Source organism: Cucurbita moschata, unplaced genomic scaffold, assembly GCF_002738365.1.
Source record: "Cucurbita moschata cultivar Rifu unplaced genomic scaffold, Cmos_1.0 Cmo_Scf00008, whole genome shotgun sequence".
Taxonomy (NCBI): Eukaryota; Viridiplantae; Streptophyta; class Magnoliopsida; order Cucurbitales; family Cucurbitaceae; genus Cucurbita; species Cucurbita moschata.
In genome coordinates, this window is record NW_019268524.1 from 2038346 (window position 1) to 2057801 (window position 19456).

Here is a 19456-nt window from a genome sequence, read left to right on the forward strand (position 1 = left end):
GGTTTTATTGTCTTATAAGGTTTAATTTGGGGCAAGTGAATAAAGTATGACGATGATGAAATAAGATACTTTCTTATAATAACGTTCTATGGGTTTCCTTGAAAAATTGAATGAGATGATATCTCTTACTTAAAAGAGAAAAAAGATTCATTTTGTTGCAGTAAATGGAGGACTATATATTGGAAAAGACAATTGGAAAGCGATAAATTGTTGAAATCAAGGAATAAGATGTCGTAAGCCATTAGAAGAATGAAAGAATATTAATCGAGGACAATTGGAAAGTGAAAAATTATTTGGATCAAAGAATAAGGGAGGATAAAAAGAGGTTTGTGAAATTTTAGAGGAAGAAAGCAAGCAATAGAATAAAAGGATTTGCTTAAGTTGGTGCTATAGAAAACAATCTTAGGAATTTTTTTAGCTCAATGATGATGTATGAAAGACAAAAAAATATAAGTTTGGATACAAGAATTTTGGACGGATGACTTCTTGCCATCCAAGATGGGATATAATATTTGAGAGGTAGTACTATGTAATAAGATTTAATTTGGGACAAGGGAGTAATTTGGGACAAGGGAGTATTATGACAATGGAATAGGATACTCTCTATTAGTAGTCAAAGAGTTTCGAGATGATATTCTACTTAAATAAGAAAAAGATCTACTTAATACTGTGAATGGAGGATCTACTTGAAATCAAGGAATAGGATGTGAACCTGAATTAAGGATAATTAGAAAGTCAAGAATGGTTGGAATCAAGGATAACTAGAAAGCGAAGAATGGTTGGAATCAAGGGAATAAGGGATGGGATAATCTTTGAAGATCCTTTGTCATTTGTCATTTGTCCTATGGTTTTGAGTGTTACAAGTTTTTGAACCATGGGAGGAGAAACTTACCAGTCAAAAAAAGAAAAAATAAGCAGTGGAACAAAAGATAGTTGTTTTATGTTGGACTATAAGATTGTTACAGGACCTCTTTTTGGATTGTTTGAAGTTGATGGTTAATCATGCAAGTGATTTCATGATTTCATCCAGAGAAAAAAAGGTATGCAAAAGGAGGAAAAGAATATTTAGTTTAGGATAAGGGAAAAAAGGAGGAAAAGAATATTTAGTTTTGGATAAGGGAAAAAGTTTGGATTAAAGAATCGGAACTGTTGGGTCATCTTGTATTTGTCTTTGGAGTGTTACTATGAATGATTCGAATTAGGCTTCCTAAAATTTCGAATTCTAGATCATAGGACAAGGATGATGTCCCAAGTGAGGAACCTGATTTGGAAAGAGGCCAAATAAATCAAGGACACTTAGAAAGCGAAAACTTATTTAGATCAAGAAATAAGGGATGACGACGAGGTTTGGGAAATTTTAAAGGAAGGAAACACTAGAATAAAAAGATTTGCTAACTTGGTGCTAAAGAAAAGATAACTTGGCCGAACTTCTACCCCTGCTTGGATTTTTATGAAAGGACGGAAGAAAGGATACAAGAATATTTGTTTAAAGTATGATAATTGAGTTCAAGTTTTGATTGATGACGTATTTCCATTCTTCGAATCAAAAGTAATGTTTGAGGTAGTACTGTTTTATAAAGTTCAATTTGGAGCAAGTGAATAAAGTATAATGATGATGAAATAGTGTACTCTCTTATAATAATGTTCTATGAGTTTCCTTGAAAATTTGAAAGAGATAATTTCCTCACTTAAATGAGGAAAAAAATCCATTTAGTGTGATAAATGGAGGACTATATGTTAGAATAAACAATTGGAAAGCGAAAAATTATTTGGATCAAGGAAGATGGGATCACACCAGAATAAAATGATTGGCTAAATTGGTGCCAAACAGATAACTGGGTCGAACTTCTACCCTCCTACTTGGATTTTTATATTGGGCGATCCTTTAAATTTTTATTTTTTTATGGCTATGTATGAAAGGACGAAAGAAAGATAAGTTTGGATACAAGAATTTCGGTTTAACGTATGAGATAGGATTTCAAGTTTTGATTGTGATGGTTTCTTTCCATTCTTCGGATCGAAAACAATGTTTGAGGTAGTATAGTCTTATAAGCTTTAATTTGGGGCAAGTTAATAAAGTATGATAATTCGTTCTGAGTTTTTTTGAAAAATTGAATGAGATGATATCCTAATTAAAGTGTTAGATGAACACAACTCTCCACAATGGTATGATATTGTCCACTTTAAGCATAAGCTCTTATGGTTTTGCTTTGGGGTTCTCCAAAAGGTCTCATACCAATGGAGAGTATTCTTTGATTATAAACCCATGATCATTCCCTAAATTAGTCGATGTGGGACTTTCATCATCCACCAACACCTCCCCTCGAACAAAGTACGCCTCCCCTTAATCGAGGCTCGACTCCTTTTTTCTTTTGGAGTCTTAGTCATTTTTTACTATGCCTTCGAGGAGGCTCGACTTCTTTTCTTTTGGAGTCCTTTGTTCGACATTTGAGGATTTACCAATCTATTGGCACGACTAAGTTTAGGGATGACTCTGATACCATGTTAGATGGACACAACTCTCCACAACAATATGATATTTTGTCCACTTTGAACATAAGCTCTCATGGCTTTGCTTTGGGCTTCTCCAAAAGGCCTCACTGCAATGGAGAAAGTATTCCTTGATTATAAACCCATGACTATTCCCTAAATTAGCCGATGTGGGACTTAGCCGATGTGGGACTTTCATCATCCAAAAATGTTGGTGGATGATGAAAGTCCCACATCGACTAATTTAGGGAATGATCATGGGTCTATAATCAAAGAATACTCTCTCCATTGGTATGAGGCCTTTTGGGGAAGCCCAAAGGAAAGCCATGAGAGCTTATGCTCAAAGTGGACAATATCATACCGTTGTGGAGAGTTGTGTTCATCTAACATGGTATCAGAGCCATCCCTAAACTTAGTCGTGCCAATAGATTGATAAATCCTCTCAAATGTCGAACAAAGGACTCCAAAAGAAAAGGAGTCAGGCCTCCTCGAAGGCATAGTAAAAAATGACTAAGACTCCAAAAGAAAAATTGAGTCGAGCCTCGATTAAAGGAAGACATACTTTGTTCGAGGGGAGGTGTTGGATGATGAAAGTACCACATCGTCTAAGTCTCACATCGGCTAATTTAGGGAATGGTCATGGGTTTATAATCAAGGAATACTCTCTCCATTGGAGTGTGAGGCCTTTTGGTGAAGCCCAAAGCAAAGCCATGAGAACTTATGCTCAAAGTGGACAATATCATACCATTGACAAGAGTCGTATTCATCTAACATAAAGAAGAAAAAAGATCCACTTGGTGTGGTAAATGGAGAATTATAGGTTGAAATAGAGAATTGAAAAGTGAGAAATAAATGGTTGGAACAAGGAATAAGATGTCATAAGTCATTAGCATAAGTCATTAGAAGAACAAATGAATATTAATCAAGTTCAATTCGAAAGCAAAAAAATTATTTGGATTAGGGATCACAAAAAAGAGATTTGTGGAATTTGAGAGGAAGGATACACTAAAACAAAAGGATTTCCTAAATTTGGTGCTAAGGAAAAGTTAACTTGGCGGAACTTCTATTCGCTTGCTTGGATTTTTATATTGGACAATCCTTTGAATATTTTTGTTCATGGTCATATATTAAAGGACGGAAGAAAAATAAGTTTGGATACAAGAATATTGGTTTAAAGTATGAAATTGTAGTTCAAGTTATGATTGATCATTCTTTCCATTCTTCGGCTCAAAAATAATGTTTGAGGTAATATTGTTTTATAAGGTTTAATTTGGGGCAAGTGAATAAAGTATGATAATGTGTTCTATAGGTTTCGTTGAAAAAGGAAAAAAAATCCACTTGGTATGTGGTAAATGGAGTACTATGTTGGAATAGAGAATTGGAAAGCGATAAATTGTTGGAATCAAGAAATAAGATGACATATAAGGCATTTGAAGAATGAAAGAATATCATTCAAGGACAATTGGAAAGCAAAATTTTTTATTTGGATAAGGAATAAGAGATGACAAAAAGAAGTCTGCGAAATTTTAGAGAAAGAAAGCACTCGAATAAAAGGATTTGCTTAAATTGGTGATAAAGAGAAGTTAACTTGGTCGAACTTCTACCGGCCTCCTTGGATTTTTATATTGGACGATCTTTTGATTTTTTTTTATTTTTATAGTTATGTATGAAAGGACGGAAGAAAGATAAGTTTGAATACAAGAATTTGGTTTAAAGTATGAGATTGGAGTTCAAGTTTTGATTGATGATTTCTTTCCATTCTTTTGATCGAAAATAATGTTTGAGTTTGTGTTGTCTTTTAAAGTTTAATTTGGGGCAAGTGAATAAAGTACGATATGAAATAGGGTACCCTCTTAGAAGAGTGAAAGAATATTAATTAAGGACAATTGGAAAACAAAAATTATTTGGATCAAGGAACAAGGGATGACAACAAGAGGTTTGTGAAATTCTAGAGGAAGGGAGCTCTGGAACAAAAGGATTTGCTAAATTGGTGCTAAAGAAAAGTTAAGTTTGCCGAATTTCTACTCTTAGATTTTTATAGTTTGATGGTTATGTATGTAAGGATGGAAGGATGATAAGTATGGAAATGAGAATTGTGGGTTAAAGTTTGAGACTGAACTCCCAACTTTTTAGTAATGACAATCTTTGGAATTTTTTTAGATCACGTAGGAAAGACATGTGAAAGATAAGTTTGGATAGCAGAATTATGAGGATGAATTAGGGTATTCTCTTAAAAAGGTCTATGGATTTCCTCCTAGAATTAAATGAGATGATATTCTTAATTAAAGAGGAAAAAGATCTTCATAGTATGGTGAATGGAGGATTACCTTCTAGAAGATTTAACTTTGGGCAATTGGAAAATGAAGAATGGTTCGAATCAAGGAATAGGATGTTTATCTACTAGAGAGCAAAGAACGGTTGGAATCAAGAAATAAGGGATTGGACAATCTTTGAATTTTTTTTAGTTTAATTTTTATGTATAAAAGGACGGAAGAAAGATAAGTTTCGATGGATGAAATTTGGATTAAAGTATGAGATTGGATTTCAATTTTTTAGAGAAGATTTCTTGCCATTCTTTTGACCGTAGTATTACCTAAAATGGTTTAATTTGGGGCAAGTGGATAAATTATTATGATGATGAAGTTGGGTAATTTCTTGGAACGGTCTATGGGTATCTTTGAAAAATTAAATTCCATGATATCCTTACTTAAAGAGGAAAAAGAATCCAGAAATAAAATGTCATATTCCATATGAAGTAGGAAAGAATTTGAATCATGGACAATTGAAAAGAGAAGAAATGTTGGAATCAAGGAATATGAGATAACGAAAAGAGATTCTCGTAAGTTAGATAATGGACCATTGTTTTTGTTATGGATTTCTCGATTCTTTGCATCGAGGTAAGTGAATAAAGTATTATAATGATTAGATAGGGTACTTTCTTAACCGTGCCTAGGGTTTCCTTGAAGAATATATTCAAATAGACAATTGGAAGACAGAGAAGTGTAGGAATGATTGAGGTATCAAAAACTAGAAGTTCATTTTTGAGGCAATAAGGAGAATGGGTTGTTAAAGATTTGGAATGTGGATGGGAATGTTTAGATAATGGGACAAAGGTACACAAGTTACTTTCTAGTCAATCTCTTAGATTTTATGAGTTTGATGGTTGGGTAAGGTATGAGATTGGATGGAAGAAGATAAATTTGGATATGAGATTTGTGGGTTGAAAGTATGAGATTGGAAAGCCAATTTTTTTGATAATGGATGTTCTTTGAATTTTTTTTGGTTTATGGTTACGTATGAAAAGGATGGAAGAAACATGAGTTTGGATACAAGAAGTTTAGTTTAAAGTATGAGATTGGAGTTCAAGTTATGATTGATGATTTCTTTCAATTTTTCGGATAAAAAATAATGTTCGAGGTAGTATTGTTTTATAAGGTTTAATTTGATTGAGACAAGTGAATAAAGTATGACGATAAAATAGGGTACTCTCTTATAATAACATTCTATGGGTTTCTTTGAAAAATTGAATAAGATGATATCCTTACTTAAATGAGGAACAAGATCCACTTGGTGTGGTAAATGGAGGACTATATGTTGGAATAAATAATTGGAAAGCGATAAATTGTTGGAATCAAGGAATGAGATGTCATAAGCCATTATAAGAACGAAAGAATGTTAATCAAGGACAATATGAAAGCAACAAATTATTTGGATCAAGAAATAAGGGATGACAAAAAAGTTAACTTGGCCAAACTTCTACCCGCCTGCTTGGATTTTTATAGTGGACGATCCTTAACAAAAAATTTGGTTTAAAGTATGAGATTGGAGTTCAAGTTTTGATTGATGGTTTCTTTCCATTCTTCGGATAAAAAATAATGTTTGAGTTAGTATTGTCTTATAAGCTTTAATTTGGGGCAAGTTAATAAAGTATGACACTCGTTCTATGGGTTTATTTAAAAAATTGAATGAGATGATATCCTAATTAAAGAAGGAAAAAAATCCACTTGGTATGGTAAATGGAGGATTATATGTTGGAATAGAGAATTGGAAAGCGATAGATTGTTGGAATCAAGTAATAAGATCTCATAAGACATTTGAAGAATGAAAGAATATCAATCAAGGACAGTTGGGAGGCGAAAAATTATTTGGATCAAGGAATTAGGGACAAGAAAAAGAGGTTTGCAAAATTTTAGAGAAAGAAAACACTAGAATGAAAGGATTTGCTTGAATTGGTGCTAAAGAAAAGTTAACTTGGTTGAACTTTTACCGGCCTCCTTGGTTTTTTATATTGGACGATCCTTTGAGTTTTTTTTTTTGGTTTATGGTGGTGTATGAAAGGACGGAAGAAAGATAAGTGTAGAAACATGAGTTTTTGTTTAAAGTTGAGATTGAAGTTCAAGTTATGATTGAGGATTTCTTTCCATTCTTGAGACCGAAAATAATGTTTGAGGTATTATTGTCTTATAAGGTTTAATTTGGGGCAAGTGAATAAAGTATGACGATGATGAAATAGGATACTTTCTTATAATAACGTTGTATGTGTTTCCTTGAAAAATTGAACGAGATGATATCCTTTCTTAAAAGAGGAAAAAGATTCATTTAGTTGTGGTAAATGGAGGACTATATATTAGAAAAGACAATTGGAAAGCGATAAATTGTTGGAATGAAGGAATAAGATGTCATAAGTCATTAGAAAAATGAAATAAATTGTTTGAATCAAGGAATAAGATGCCGTAAGCCGTTAGAAGAATGAAAGAGTATTAATCGAGGACTATTGGAAAGTGAAAAATTATTTGGATCAAGAAATAAGGGATGATAAAAAGAGGTTCGTGAAATTTAGAGGAAGAAAGCATTAGATTAAAAGGATTTGCTTAAATTGGTGACGTAGTAAAGTTAAGTTGGCCGAACTTCGACCCACCTACTTGGATTTTTATAGCTCGATTATTATGTATGTAAGGATGAAATGACGATAAGTATTGATATGAGAATGGTGGGTTAAAGAATGAGATTGGACTCCCATTAATGGACAATCTTTGGAATTTTTTTAGCTTAATGATCATATATGAAAGACACGGGAAATATAAGTTTGGATACAAGAATTTTTGATAGATGACTCCTTGCCATTCTTTGGATGGGATATAATATTTGAAAGGTAGTATTATGTAATAAGATTTAATTTGGGACAAGTGAGTATTATGACGATGAAATAAGATACTCTCCTAAAACGGTTGAGGTTCGAGATGATATTCTTATTTAAATAAGAAAAAGATCTACTTAGTACTATGAATGGAGGATTATCTAATATAAGGTTTAATTTTGGACAATTGAAAGAAGGAAAAATTGTTGGAATCAAGGAATAGGATGTCAAAGAATAGGATGTCATGTGAACGAACTTGAATCGAGGATAACTAGAAAGCCAAAGAATGGTTGGAATCAAAGATTAAGGGATTGGATAATCTTTGAAACTTGAGATCCTTTGTCATATGGTTTTGAGTCATATGGTTTTGAGTGTTACAAGTTTTTGAACAATGGAAGAGAAACTTACAAGTCTCAAAGAACGATATTAACTTACAAAGGTATGGTACATTTTTAGAATCATCTTCTATTTCTTAGGGATGCAGATATGGCTCTCTAAGGGCCAGTGTTACGGAGGGATTTTAGAGTGTAGAGAGCGGAACCATCAAGATTCTATTTCTATGTCTTTGAAGTGTTATTATGAATGATTCGAATTAGGCTTCCTAAAGTTTCAAATTCTAAATCATGAAAGGTGTTAAAGAGTGACTAGAATAAGGATGATGTTCCAAGTGAGGAACCTGATTTGGAAAGAGGCCAAATAAATCAAGGACACTTAGAAAGCGAAAACTTATTTGGAACAAAGAATAAGGTATGACAACAAGAGGTTTGGAAAATTGTAGAGGAAAGAAGCACTAGAAAAATTGTAGAGGAAAGAAGCACTAGAATGAAATGATTTGCTAAACTGGTGCTAAAGAAAAGTTAATTAGGCCGAACTTCTACCCATGCTTGGATTTTTATGAAAGGACGGAAGAAAGAAGATGAGTTTGGATACAAGAATATTTGTTTAAAGTACGATAATTGAGTTCAAGTTTTGATTGATGACGTATTTCCATTCTTCGGATCGAAAGCAATATTTGAGGTGGTATTGTCTTATAAGGTTCAATTTGGGGCAAGTGAATAAAGTATGACGATGATGAAATAGGGTACTCTCTTTAATAACGTTTTTTGGGTTTCGTTGAAAAATTGATTGAGATGATATCCTTACTTAAAAGAGGAAAAAGATCCACTTGGTGTGGCAACGGGAGGACTCTATGTTGGAATAGAGAATTAGAAAGGGATACATTGTTAGAATCAAGGAATGAAATGTCATAAGCCATTAGAAGAATGAAGGACAATTGGAAAGCGAAAAATTATTTAGATCTAGGAATAATGGATCACAAAAAGAGGTTTGTGAAATTTTAGAGTAAGGATTTGCTAAATTTGTTCTAAAGAACATTTAACTTGGTCGAACTTCTACCCGCTTGCTTGGATGTTTATATTAGTCGATCCTTTGCATTTTTTTTGTTGATGGTTACGTATGAAAGGACGGAAGAACGATAAGTTTGGATACAAGAAGTTTGGTTTAAAGTATGAGATTGGAGTTCAAGTTTTGATTAATGATTTCTTTCAACTTTTTGGATTGAAAATAATGTTTGAGGTAGCATTGTCTTATAAGGTTTAATTTAGGACAAGTGAACAAAGTATGACGATAAGGAAATATGGTGCTTTCTTATAGTAATGTTATATGAGTTTCCTTGAATAATTGAATGAGATGATATCCTTACTTATAAGAGGAAAGAGATCCACTTGGTGTGGTAAATGGATGACTATATTGTTGGAATCAAGAAATAAGATGTCACAAGGTATGAGTAGAATGAAATAATATGAATTAAGGGAGGAAAAAAAGAGGTTTGTAAAATTTTAGAAGAAGGAAGCACGAGAACAAAAGGATTTGCTAAAGAGCAGTAACCTTGGCTGAACTTCTACCCGCTTACTTGGATTTTTATAGTTTGATGGTTATCTATGTAAGGACGGAAGAAGAATTTTGGATTAAATTATGAGATTGGATTTCAATTTTTGATAGAAGATTTCAGGCCATTTTTTAGATCGTAGTGTTACCTAGTAAGGTTTAATTTGGGGCAAAGGAATAAAGTATTATGGTGATGAAATCGAGTAATTTCTTAAAACGATTTATAGGTTTCTTTGCGCAACATCCTTACATTGCGGTAAATGGTGGAGTATATGTTTGAATTGACCATTGGAAAGCTAAGAATAATTGAAATCAAGTTTCATATTACGACAGAATTTGAATAATGGACAATTGGAAATCAAAGAAATGTGGGAATCCAAAGAAATGTGGGAATCAAGAAATAAGGGATAACAAAAACAGGTTTGTAAAAGTTTAGTGGGGAAAGAAGCACTTTGAGTAAAAGAGTTTGCTTAATTTGTTCTAAAGAAAAGTTAAAATTATATTTGGTTTGATCACTCTTTTTAGAAGGATTAAACGTCGGATAGATCATCAACTCAAAATCTATTATATTACCACTGAACAACACGTCTTTCACCTCCCTACACACTAAACTGAAAAATTTGACCTCCTGAACCAACAAAGCATTCCATTTGAGGGGGAAACTCTTGCTCACGGGCTCTCCAAAACTAAGAGAGGAGACAGAAGATGCTTAAGATGCTGAGGATACTATGGATGAAGAGTGAGTCTCTCTTCTACATCTAGGAGTAGAGAAGAGAGCACCTTCAACTAACAAAGCATTTCTTTCTTTTACGGCTTGGCCAAGATGTGTTAAACGTATTCCATATGAAGTATTAATGAGGACTTTTTTGAATGAGCTCTTTAGTGTTGAGGAAGTGTGAGAAAATGAAGAACAACTTCTTAGGGACGAGGATATGGCTCGTTAAGAAAGGTGTTACAGAGGGATTTTAGGAGTAGAGAAGAGAGCACCTTCAATTAACAAAGCATTTCTTTCTTTTACGGCTTGGCCAAGATGTGTTAAACGTATTCCATATGAAGTATTAATGAGGACTTTTTTGAATGAGCTCTTTAGTGTTGAGGAAGTGTGAGAAAATGAAGAACAACTTCTTAGGGACGAGGATATGGCTCGTTAAGAAAGGTGTTACAGAGGGATTTTAGAGTGTGCAGAGCAGAACCATCAGGATCCCATTTCTCTGTCTTTGGAGTGTTATTATGAATGATTCGAATTAGCTTCCAAAAGTTTCGAATTCTATTATCACGAAAGGTGTTAAAAAGTGATCAGGACAAGGATCATGAGCCAAGTGAGGAACCTTATTTGGAAAGGGGCCAAATAAATGAAAGACGATGAAAATGGGTACTTTCTTATAATAACGTTCTATAGATTTCCTTTAAAAGTTGAATCAGATGATATTCTTACTTAAAAGAGGAAAAAGATCCATTTTGTGTGGTAAATAGAGGACTATATGTTGGAATAGACCATTGGAAAGCAATAAATGGTTAGAATCAAGGAATAAGATCTCATACGCCAATAGAAAAATGAAAGAATAAATTGTTGGAATCAAGGAATAAGATGTCATATCTCTGTCCTAGAAAGCAAAAATTGGTGGAATCAAAGAATAAGGGATCGGATAATCTTTGAAACTTGAGATCCTTTGTCATATGGTTTCGAGTGTTACAAGTTTTTGAACGTCTCAAAGAAGGATATTAACTTACAAAGGTTGGTACATTCTTAGAATCCTTCTAAAGTTCTGTTTTGGATACTCAGTAAATTCAGGACTGTTTGTTTGTGAATGACTTTTATTTGTAGATACATTAGATATTATATTCTTGAGAGGTATAAATTACATGTACTTTGAGGACTATGTTTGTGAAATGACTTCCATTTGGTTGACGTAGAGCAGTTATTTTATACTAAATTGGATATCCGTTGAAGGTTTCTAAAATGCCTCTACTACGGAGAGGTTTCCACACCCTTATAAAGAATACTTCGTTCTCTTCCCCAACCGATGTGGAACTTCATAATCCACCTCCCTTTGGGGCGGGCCCAGCGTCCTCGCTGGCACTCGTTCCCTTCTCCAATCGATGTGAGACCGCCCAATCCACCCCCACTTCAGGGCCCAGCGTCCTTGCTGGCACACCACCTCGTGTCCACCTCCCTTCGGGGCTCAGCCTCCTCTCTAGCACATCGCCCGAAACTTGGCTCTAATACTATTTGCAACGACCCAAGCCCACTGCTAGCAAATATTGTCCTTTTTGGGCTTTCCCTTCCAGGCTTTCTTTCAAGGTTTTTAAAACGCGTCTGCTAGGGAGAGGTTTCCACACCCTTATAAATAACGTTTCGTTCTCCTCTCCAACCGACGTGGCATCTCACAATGACTCACTTCGTGGGATTTACTTAGAGTAAAACAGAGTCCTGGGGATGAAATTTCATGCTATTATTTACCTGTACCTATATGTTATGAACACTTGATACTAAGAATTATACAAACATAAGGAGAAGTCATTTTTCGTGTTAAAAAACGCCCTACTTTGGGAGTATGAATCCTCGATAGAGATCGTGTTATAAAAGACCCTGCTCTGAATATAAAGGATATATTTAGATTTATTATTTCCGAGTAGCTCAGATTTATTGTTACTTGGTATTTAGGGATTTGTTAGCCTTTACTAAGATCTCCAGATCTGTGAAGGTTGAACTCCTATTCCTAGATGGAAGAATCGAATGGTACCTTAAGAAAGGCCGCTACGAAAAGCGCACTGTCCTAGATGCTCTAATTCACCTGGCTATCGTAGTCAAATACATTGCCATTATGGTTTTGGAATTGGTTAAGAATGCAGCATGCAACACAAGAAAAGTAGGATAAATCATAAGTATGTTCTAGCATTGAAGAACAATGAGGAGCTCAAAAAATTGCTTCAAGGAGTCAATATTGCAAGTGATAAATTTCTTCCAAACATCAATCGGTTGTCCTTGAGAATTGGCACTAAGAGGCAAACAACACTTGTGGAATTGTTTAAAGAGAAGCGAGCACGAGAGAGATAAGTAATGCACGTGGAAGTGCTCCAAAATGAATAAGCATGAGAGTGACAAGCAACGCCTGTGGAAGTGCTCCAAAGAGATAGTATGCATGAGTCATGTGCACTCATGGTTTCGACTAATAGATATCCTAACAAAATAAGTTCAAAGCTTATTACTTCATGAGTTGGTATCCAAGCTATTGGCTTGGATCTCACAAAACAGTAAGTTATGGAGTCCTTTTGTTAGCACATCTATCAATTGAAACCATTAACTCATGCATATTATCTTCTTGGAGTAGTTCCACGAGCTTCCACGAACATTACTTGTCTCTCTCGGGTTCACCTCTCTTTGAGCACTTCCATAGATGTTTCTTGCCTCTCTCGTGCTCACTCCTTTTGAGACACTTCTACAAATGTTGATGTTCGGAAGAGGTTTATCGCTTAGAATGGTGACTCAAGGTATTTAAGGACGACAAGTAGGTAGATTGAAGCATCTATGGTAGTGCGCTTTCCATAGTGGCCTCTCTTAAGATACCATACAGGTTCTTCCATCTGAAATTAGTGAACGATATTTATTGGTCACAAACTTGTCTCGAGGTAAAGTATGAGATTAGACTTAGACTTCTTGTTTGATGGTTTATTGCATATTCTTTAGATCGAAAATAATGTTTGAGGTAGTATTGAACGACGAATGGCAAAGCAGTTTCCAGCCAAATAGGAGCAGCCCGAGCTGAACCTCGATGTAGCAACCTCTTACTATAGGTGTCTTTCATAATGTACTTGCTAGCTAAAATATGAGAACTTCTACATGAGCCAATAGAATCACCAGCAGAACCATTTCCTGACAGTGGAAGCAAAATATGCAGCACCTCTAGATGGGGCGGTGCTGCTGGGTTTGAAGAAAAGCATGCCATCCTTATCAGAAGGATGACTACCTGACACTGTTAAGTGCAGGAAAGTCCATTGCACTAAGATTGGGGCAGACACTGTCTTGGAATTCAGGTTTTGACTTATCTCACCTTTATATAGTTCATAAGAGCAGATATTATTTGGGTTTTCTTTTTCGAGCTTCCTCTCAAGGTTTTTAAAACGTGTTTATTATGGAGAGGGTCTAGCCCTACTCCAACTAGTGCCTTGCACCGTCTGGTGACAAGTCCAAAGAGGATAGTATCTGCTAGCGGTGGACTTGAGTTGTTACAAATGGTATCGAAGCTAGACACTGGATGATGTGCAAGTGAGGAGGCTGAGCTCCAAAGGGGGTGGACACGAGTCGGTGTGCCAGCAAGGACGCTATGCCCCGAAGGGGGGTGGATTCGAGGTGTCCCACATCGATTGGAGAAGAGAACGAATGCCAGCGAAGACGCTGGGCACCGAAAGGGGGTGGATTGTGAGATCTCACACCGTTGGGGAGGAGAATGAAGCATTCCCCCAACAGATGCATTTTAAAACCGTGAAGCTGACGGCGATACGTAACAGGCCAAAATGGACAATATCTGTTAGCGGTGGACTTAGACTTCGGCGGTTACAGATGGAATTAGAGCCAAACACCGAGCGGCGTGCCAGCGAGGACACTTGACCCCCAAGGAGGGTGGATTGTGAGGTCTCACATCAGTTGAGAGGAGAACAAAGCATTACTTTATAAGGGTGTGGAAACCTCTCCCTAACGGACGCGTTTTAAAACCATGAGATTGATGACGATATGTAACGGACCAAAACAAATAATATCTACTAGCAATGAATTTGCGTTGTTACACTTTCCGCTGCTAAACCTCAAGGCTGCTTATTGCTAACAAGTTGATTACTGTTGAGAACTGGCTTCTGCCAAGGTTTATTTGAATCCCACGGATCATTCAACAAATATTCGCTGCAAATAGCAGCAGCGAAAAAACTTCTCCCATTGACTTGATATCATGTGCGATATCATCAGGGAGCTGATATCTCTAGAATTGACGAGCCTCATCATTAGAATTACATGGCTTTGCTTTTGGTTTTCCTGAAAGGTCTCGTGCTAATTGAGATAGTATTCCTTATAAATTCATGATCAACCATTTAATTAGTCGACGTGGGACTCCTCTCTCAACAATTCTCAACAATCTTTCCCTCGAATAAAGTACACTATAGAGAGCCTCCCTTGAGGCCTATGGAGCGCTCGAACAGATTTTCCTTAATCGAGGCTCGACTCCGTCTCTGGGGCTTTCGAACAAAGTACACCCTATGCATATGTTTACTTGTTGCCATTCTAGTCGACTTGTCTCTACTCTAGGCTTGCCATTCTAGTCGACTTATTGAGAATTGACCCATGAGTCAACTATATTGTCGGGATATCCTGAGCATCCATCTATTTAAGTATCATTGAAGCATGAACCCTCCCGTGTTCATGTTGAATCATTTTTAGATACCGTAACGGAGAGCAGTCTCATATGCCAACCTCCGACTCAAGGTTGAGGGTGCAATATTGGCACACTTGTGTCATCCAACACTACCCTTTTCACTTAGGTCACAGGGGCCCTAGAGTGGTGGAGAGTTGATATCATGCCTCCCCTTATAATACATTGTGAGACATTGTAGATCTAGGTGGAGTAGACATGATTTTGACGAAGGGTCATACGGCCTCGTGGAGCATCCATCAGGTGTTTGATTGACACCAAATTTAACGAGCTTTCATTTTTCATATAGACAGACTTGACTCTAGAGCCATATGGCAGCCGTATGGCGAAACTGACGCCGAAATCCCAACTTCTTAGGTTATGGCCCAAGACCCTACCCAACCCTCTTCAAGCTCGTTTCTGGCATTCATGACAACTAGTTGCCCCTAATCTTTTTTATGTCTCGGTTTGACTTTCATGCACTCTCTTCTTAGTGTGTTGGATGATGCATCATTCTCCTCGATTACATCATGGTATTAAGCTAACATGCCTTGCATATAGTGCGGGGATCACAACCTATTCTCTTATTAGTACAGTTGTGACACACAGTCGGTCAGTGAAAACATACCACGAAAACGTAATAATATTTAAAGTTTAGAATTATTGTTTTTAGATAAAGGACAAAAGTGGAGTATTTTTATTAATTTAGTCTTATTATAATAATAGGAAATCAAAATAATTTTTTATTTAAAATTTAAAATTTGAGATAGACATTTTGGATCCAATTAAAATAATAAAGTAAATATTTAAAAAAATAAAAAATAAAATAAGGAAAAAAGCAAAAGGGCAGCCGAAAAGATTCTTTAATGATTTTTTTGGGGGAAAGAAATTTGGTGACAACAACTTCGTTCCTTACACTTGCTTTGACCCGCAACAGTACTCCCTGACCCACCTCCCCCACTTTTCTTTTATTTACCCTTTTGCCCCCATGACCCTTTTTTTCTTTTTTTTTTTAATTTTCATACCTACTTTTAAAATATATCTAATTTTTAAAAATAAATTTAAGGCTATTTTTGTAATTTTTCTTTTTAAGTTATTTAAGCCTATTTTTTGTGGATTTGGGGACACGGGACGATGTGCCAGCCTTCTCGCTGTCTCCCGAAGGGGGGTAGACACGAGGCGGTGTGCCAGTAAGGATGCTAGGTCCCAAAGGGTGGTGGATTTGGGGCGGTCCCATATCGATTGGAGGAAGAAAAGAGTGAAATCACCATTTATAAAGGTGTGGAAACTTTCCCCTAGTAGACGCGTTTTAAAGTCTTGAGGGGAAGCCCGAAAAGAAAAGTTCAAAGATGACAATATCTGCTAGCAGTGAATCTGGGTTATTACAAATGGTATCAGAGCCAGACACCGGACGATGTGCCAACCTTTTCGTTGTTCCCCAAAGGGGGTAGACACGAGGCAGTGTGCTAGTAAGGACGCTGGGTCCCAAAGGGGGGGTGGATTTGGAGGTGGTCCCGCATCGATCGGAGGAAGGAAAGACCTAATATTTTGTCACAGTGAAACAGAGGTCGAGTGAACGTGGATCGTTCACTCGTTAAGTTAAACCTGATAAAATAATTTAATCCAATTTAATTCATTTGATAGGAAATAGATTCGGACAAATAAAATAATTATAAAATATAATTTAATTTAAATAAAGAATCAAATATTTGTGTTGTTTGTTCCCACCCACTAACTAATATGAGACATTGGGCAAATAAGAATGTAATAATAAAATTAATATAAGAATTTAAAGCATTAAAAATATTGAATGAAATTATATTGTGTCACAAATGTAAGTAATGAAGATAAGATTGAGATTTAGAGAAAAAAAAAAAGAATATTAATTAGACAGCCAAATTTGTCTTATTCCCAACTTTATAATATAATTGTTAATGTTTTTAGTAAGCCATAAACTATTTTTGATAAAGAAGCGAATAAAAATTAAATATAAAAAATTATTAAAAATATGACACGTTGCATATTCCTTCATGCTTATCTAATCACAAGGATTCTTCATTTCCAATACTTTAATAAATACTATAAAGTTTAACAAAAACACTATTTTGTCTCTATCTTTTAAATTTTATTATATTTTTATTCTAAATTTAATATATCTAATTTTAATATATATATAATAAAAGAAAATTATTATTTATAATTTTTGGTTCTCTATTTTTAAATTGGTTGAAAATACGTATAATAAATAAAATTTTAAAATTAAATTGTTTCTTTAATTCGTAAATTTTTACTTTTACGTGGTTTAGACATAAATTTTATGTAACGACCCAGATCCACCGCTAACAGATATTATTTGCTTTAAAATTTGTAACATAAACTGAAAATATTAATTTATTAAATATTAACCCTCGAAATAAAGGGGGGGACAAAAATGGTATTTAAAATTTAAAATAAACTGAAAATATTGTTTTTCTCATTTATTTAAAATATTTTAAATATTTTAAAAAATATATTATTTGAAATTAGATTAGAGATGATTTAAAGAAAGAATTATTGGTGTGAGGGAGGGGGCGAAGGCTATGAGATAAGACCCTCCACTTTGCGTTTATCTCTCTTGTTTCTCTCTCTTGTTTCTCTCTCTAGAAGTGTGTTTGTAAAGGTGGGCGATCTCTCTGGAGCCTGAAGTATATCTTTTACCTGCTTTTTTTTCTTTTTAATTCATAATTTTATTCTTCAAATTTCGGGTTCCGTTCTGGTTCTGAGTCACCTTCAATCAGCCGACTGCGAGAGGAAGAACAGCGTTCAATTTGCAGAGATTTCTGCTGTTCTGTAATCTGTAAGAGAGATTAGATCTACTGTTGTTTCGAGCAAGAACAGGGGGTCCGGCCATCTGGATTTTGTTTTTTTTTTTTGTATGAAATATGGAGAAAAGCTGCCAATCTTCTCTGACGGGAGATTCCTCCGCCGCTAGTAATGGCGGCGGTACGGTCTCCTCAGGCAAGGATCAATACCTCAAGCACTTAAACAAGCTTTCGCACAAAATTTCCAAGCCTAGTTTTGTTAAGAAGCCTGCGTTTGATTCTTCTAATCATTCTAATCCTAATTTTAATCAGAATCAGGGTCTTCTTCAACCTCCACCACCGCCTCCGCCGCCGGATTCGGCTGTGCAGGCTCAGTCGCAACAGCCACCGCAGCACCATCAGCCGCCGGTTTATAACATCAATAAGAACGATTTCCGAGATGTGGTTCAGAAGCTTACTGGCTCACCGGCGCACGAGCGATTCTCGAATCCGCCGCCTATTCATCCACCGAAGGCTCAGAGCTCACGTCTGCAGCGAATCCGTCCGCCTCCATTAGCAAACGTCAGTAACCGCCCTCCTCCGATGCTACAGCCGCAACAACCACCGCCTGGCCTGAACCCTAGAAGTTCCATTTCATCAACCGACAATTTCGGCCCCATTGGACGGCCCGTTGCGCCGCTTTCGCCTCTCCCTCCACTACCGGCCGTCCACGCGCCAGCTGAATCACCTGTTTCAGCATATATGAGATATCTTCACAACTCATTTTCAGATTCTAATCAGAAGCAGTTCTCGGGATTCTCACCTCTAGCTCCTCTAGTTTCGCCTCGCTGGAAAAATTTAACCTCACAGCCACTGCCTCCACCGCTGGCCATGGCGCAAGGGGGCATTCCTCCTCCACCACCATCATCGGCAGTAATGAGCTCTGAGGGTCAATTTCCGATGCCCTTTTCACCTCTTCCATTCGGATGCATGAATTCACCAAGATCAGCATACCCTTTGCTATCACCGAGCTTGCTGCTATCGCCGTCGACGGGTCCGTTTGGATATCCACAGCTTCCATTGTCACCCACAGTGCCAGTGCCAAATCCAAGATGGAGAGGTTTGTGAGTTCTTCTTTCTTTCCCATCATATGGTAAGTTCGGATATGAAATTCGTTAATCTTTGTAGTTATTGTCACAGCTCTCAGGGTTTGTTCTTTACTTAATTAGATTATTTTGTATACATGTTGAGAATGAGATGAATGAAGGGTAATTGGATTGGATGATCAGTTTGTGAAATGGGAATGAATTTCACACTACTGATTCAGAAACTGGAATTTGTTTGTTTGTTTGTTCTGTAAATCTCGTAGAACAACATCATCTTAGGTAGCTGCTGTTGATTTTGTTTTTGGTTCTTTCTGGGTTACTGCAAGAATTCAAATGTCATATAGGTTACATTTCTTGAGAATTCCTGTTATAAGAAACATACTTGTTTGATCTTAAGCTACCTTTTTGTTTATCTGCCTCACAAGAACAAGAAAGATCATGTTCCTTAAACATCCAACACATTTGCTTTGATTCTGCTGGGTTTTCATATGGTTTGGTTTGGTTTGTTGGTGGCTGCTAGTTAGTTCAAGCTCATGCTGGATACTTATGATACCCAACTTGAGCATAGGTCATATAGGAATATAGGACATATAACTCTCGATCGAGAGAGGTATGTGGCTCAAATATCCATTCCTTCCAACGTGTTGTTTAGGATAT

The 19456-nt window shown here is 36.0% G+C and overlaps 1 protein-coding gene across 1 annotated transcript; it reads left to right on the forward strand.

Moving 5' to 3' along the window:
• Nucleotides 1-17491: 17491 nt before the first annotated feature.
• LOC111445915 (VQ motif-containing protein 9-like) lies at nucleotides 17492-19199 on the forward strand. Its single transcript, XM_023084465.1, has one exon. It carries the CDS (start codon nucleotides 17835-17837, stop codon nucleotides 18819-18821), a length of 987 nt encoding a protein of 328 aa, XP_022940233.1. The 5' UTR covers nucleotides 17492-17834; the 3' UTR covers nucleotides 18822-19199.
• Nucleotides 19200-19456: the final 257 nt, after the last annotated feature.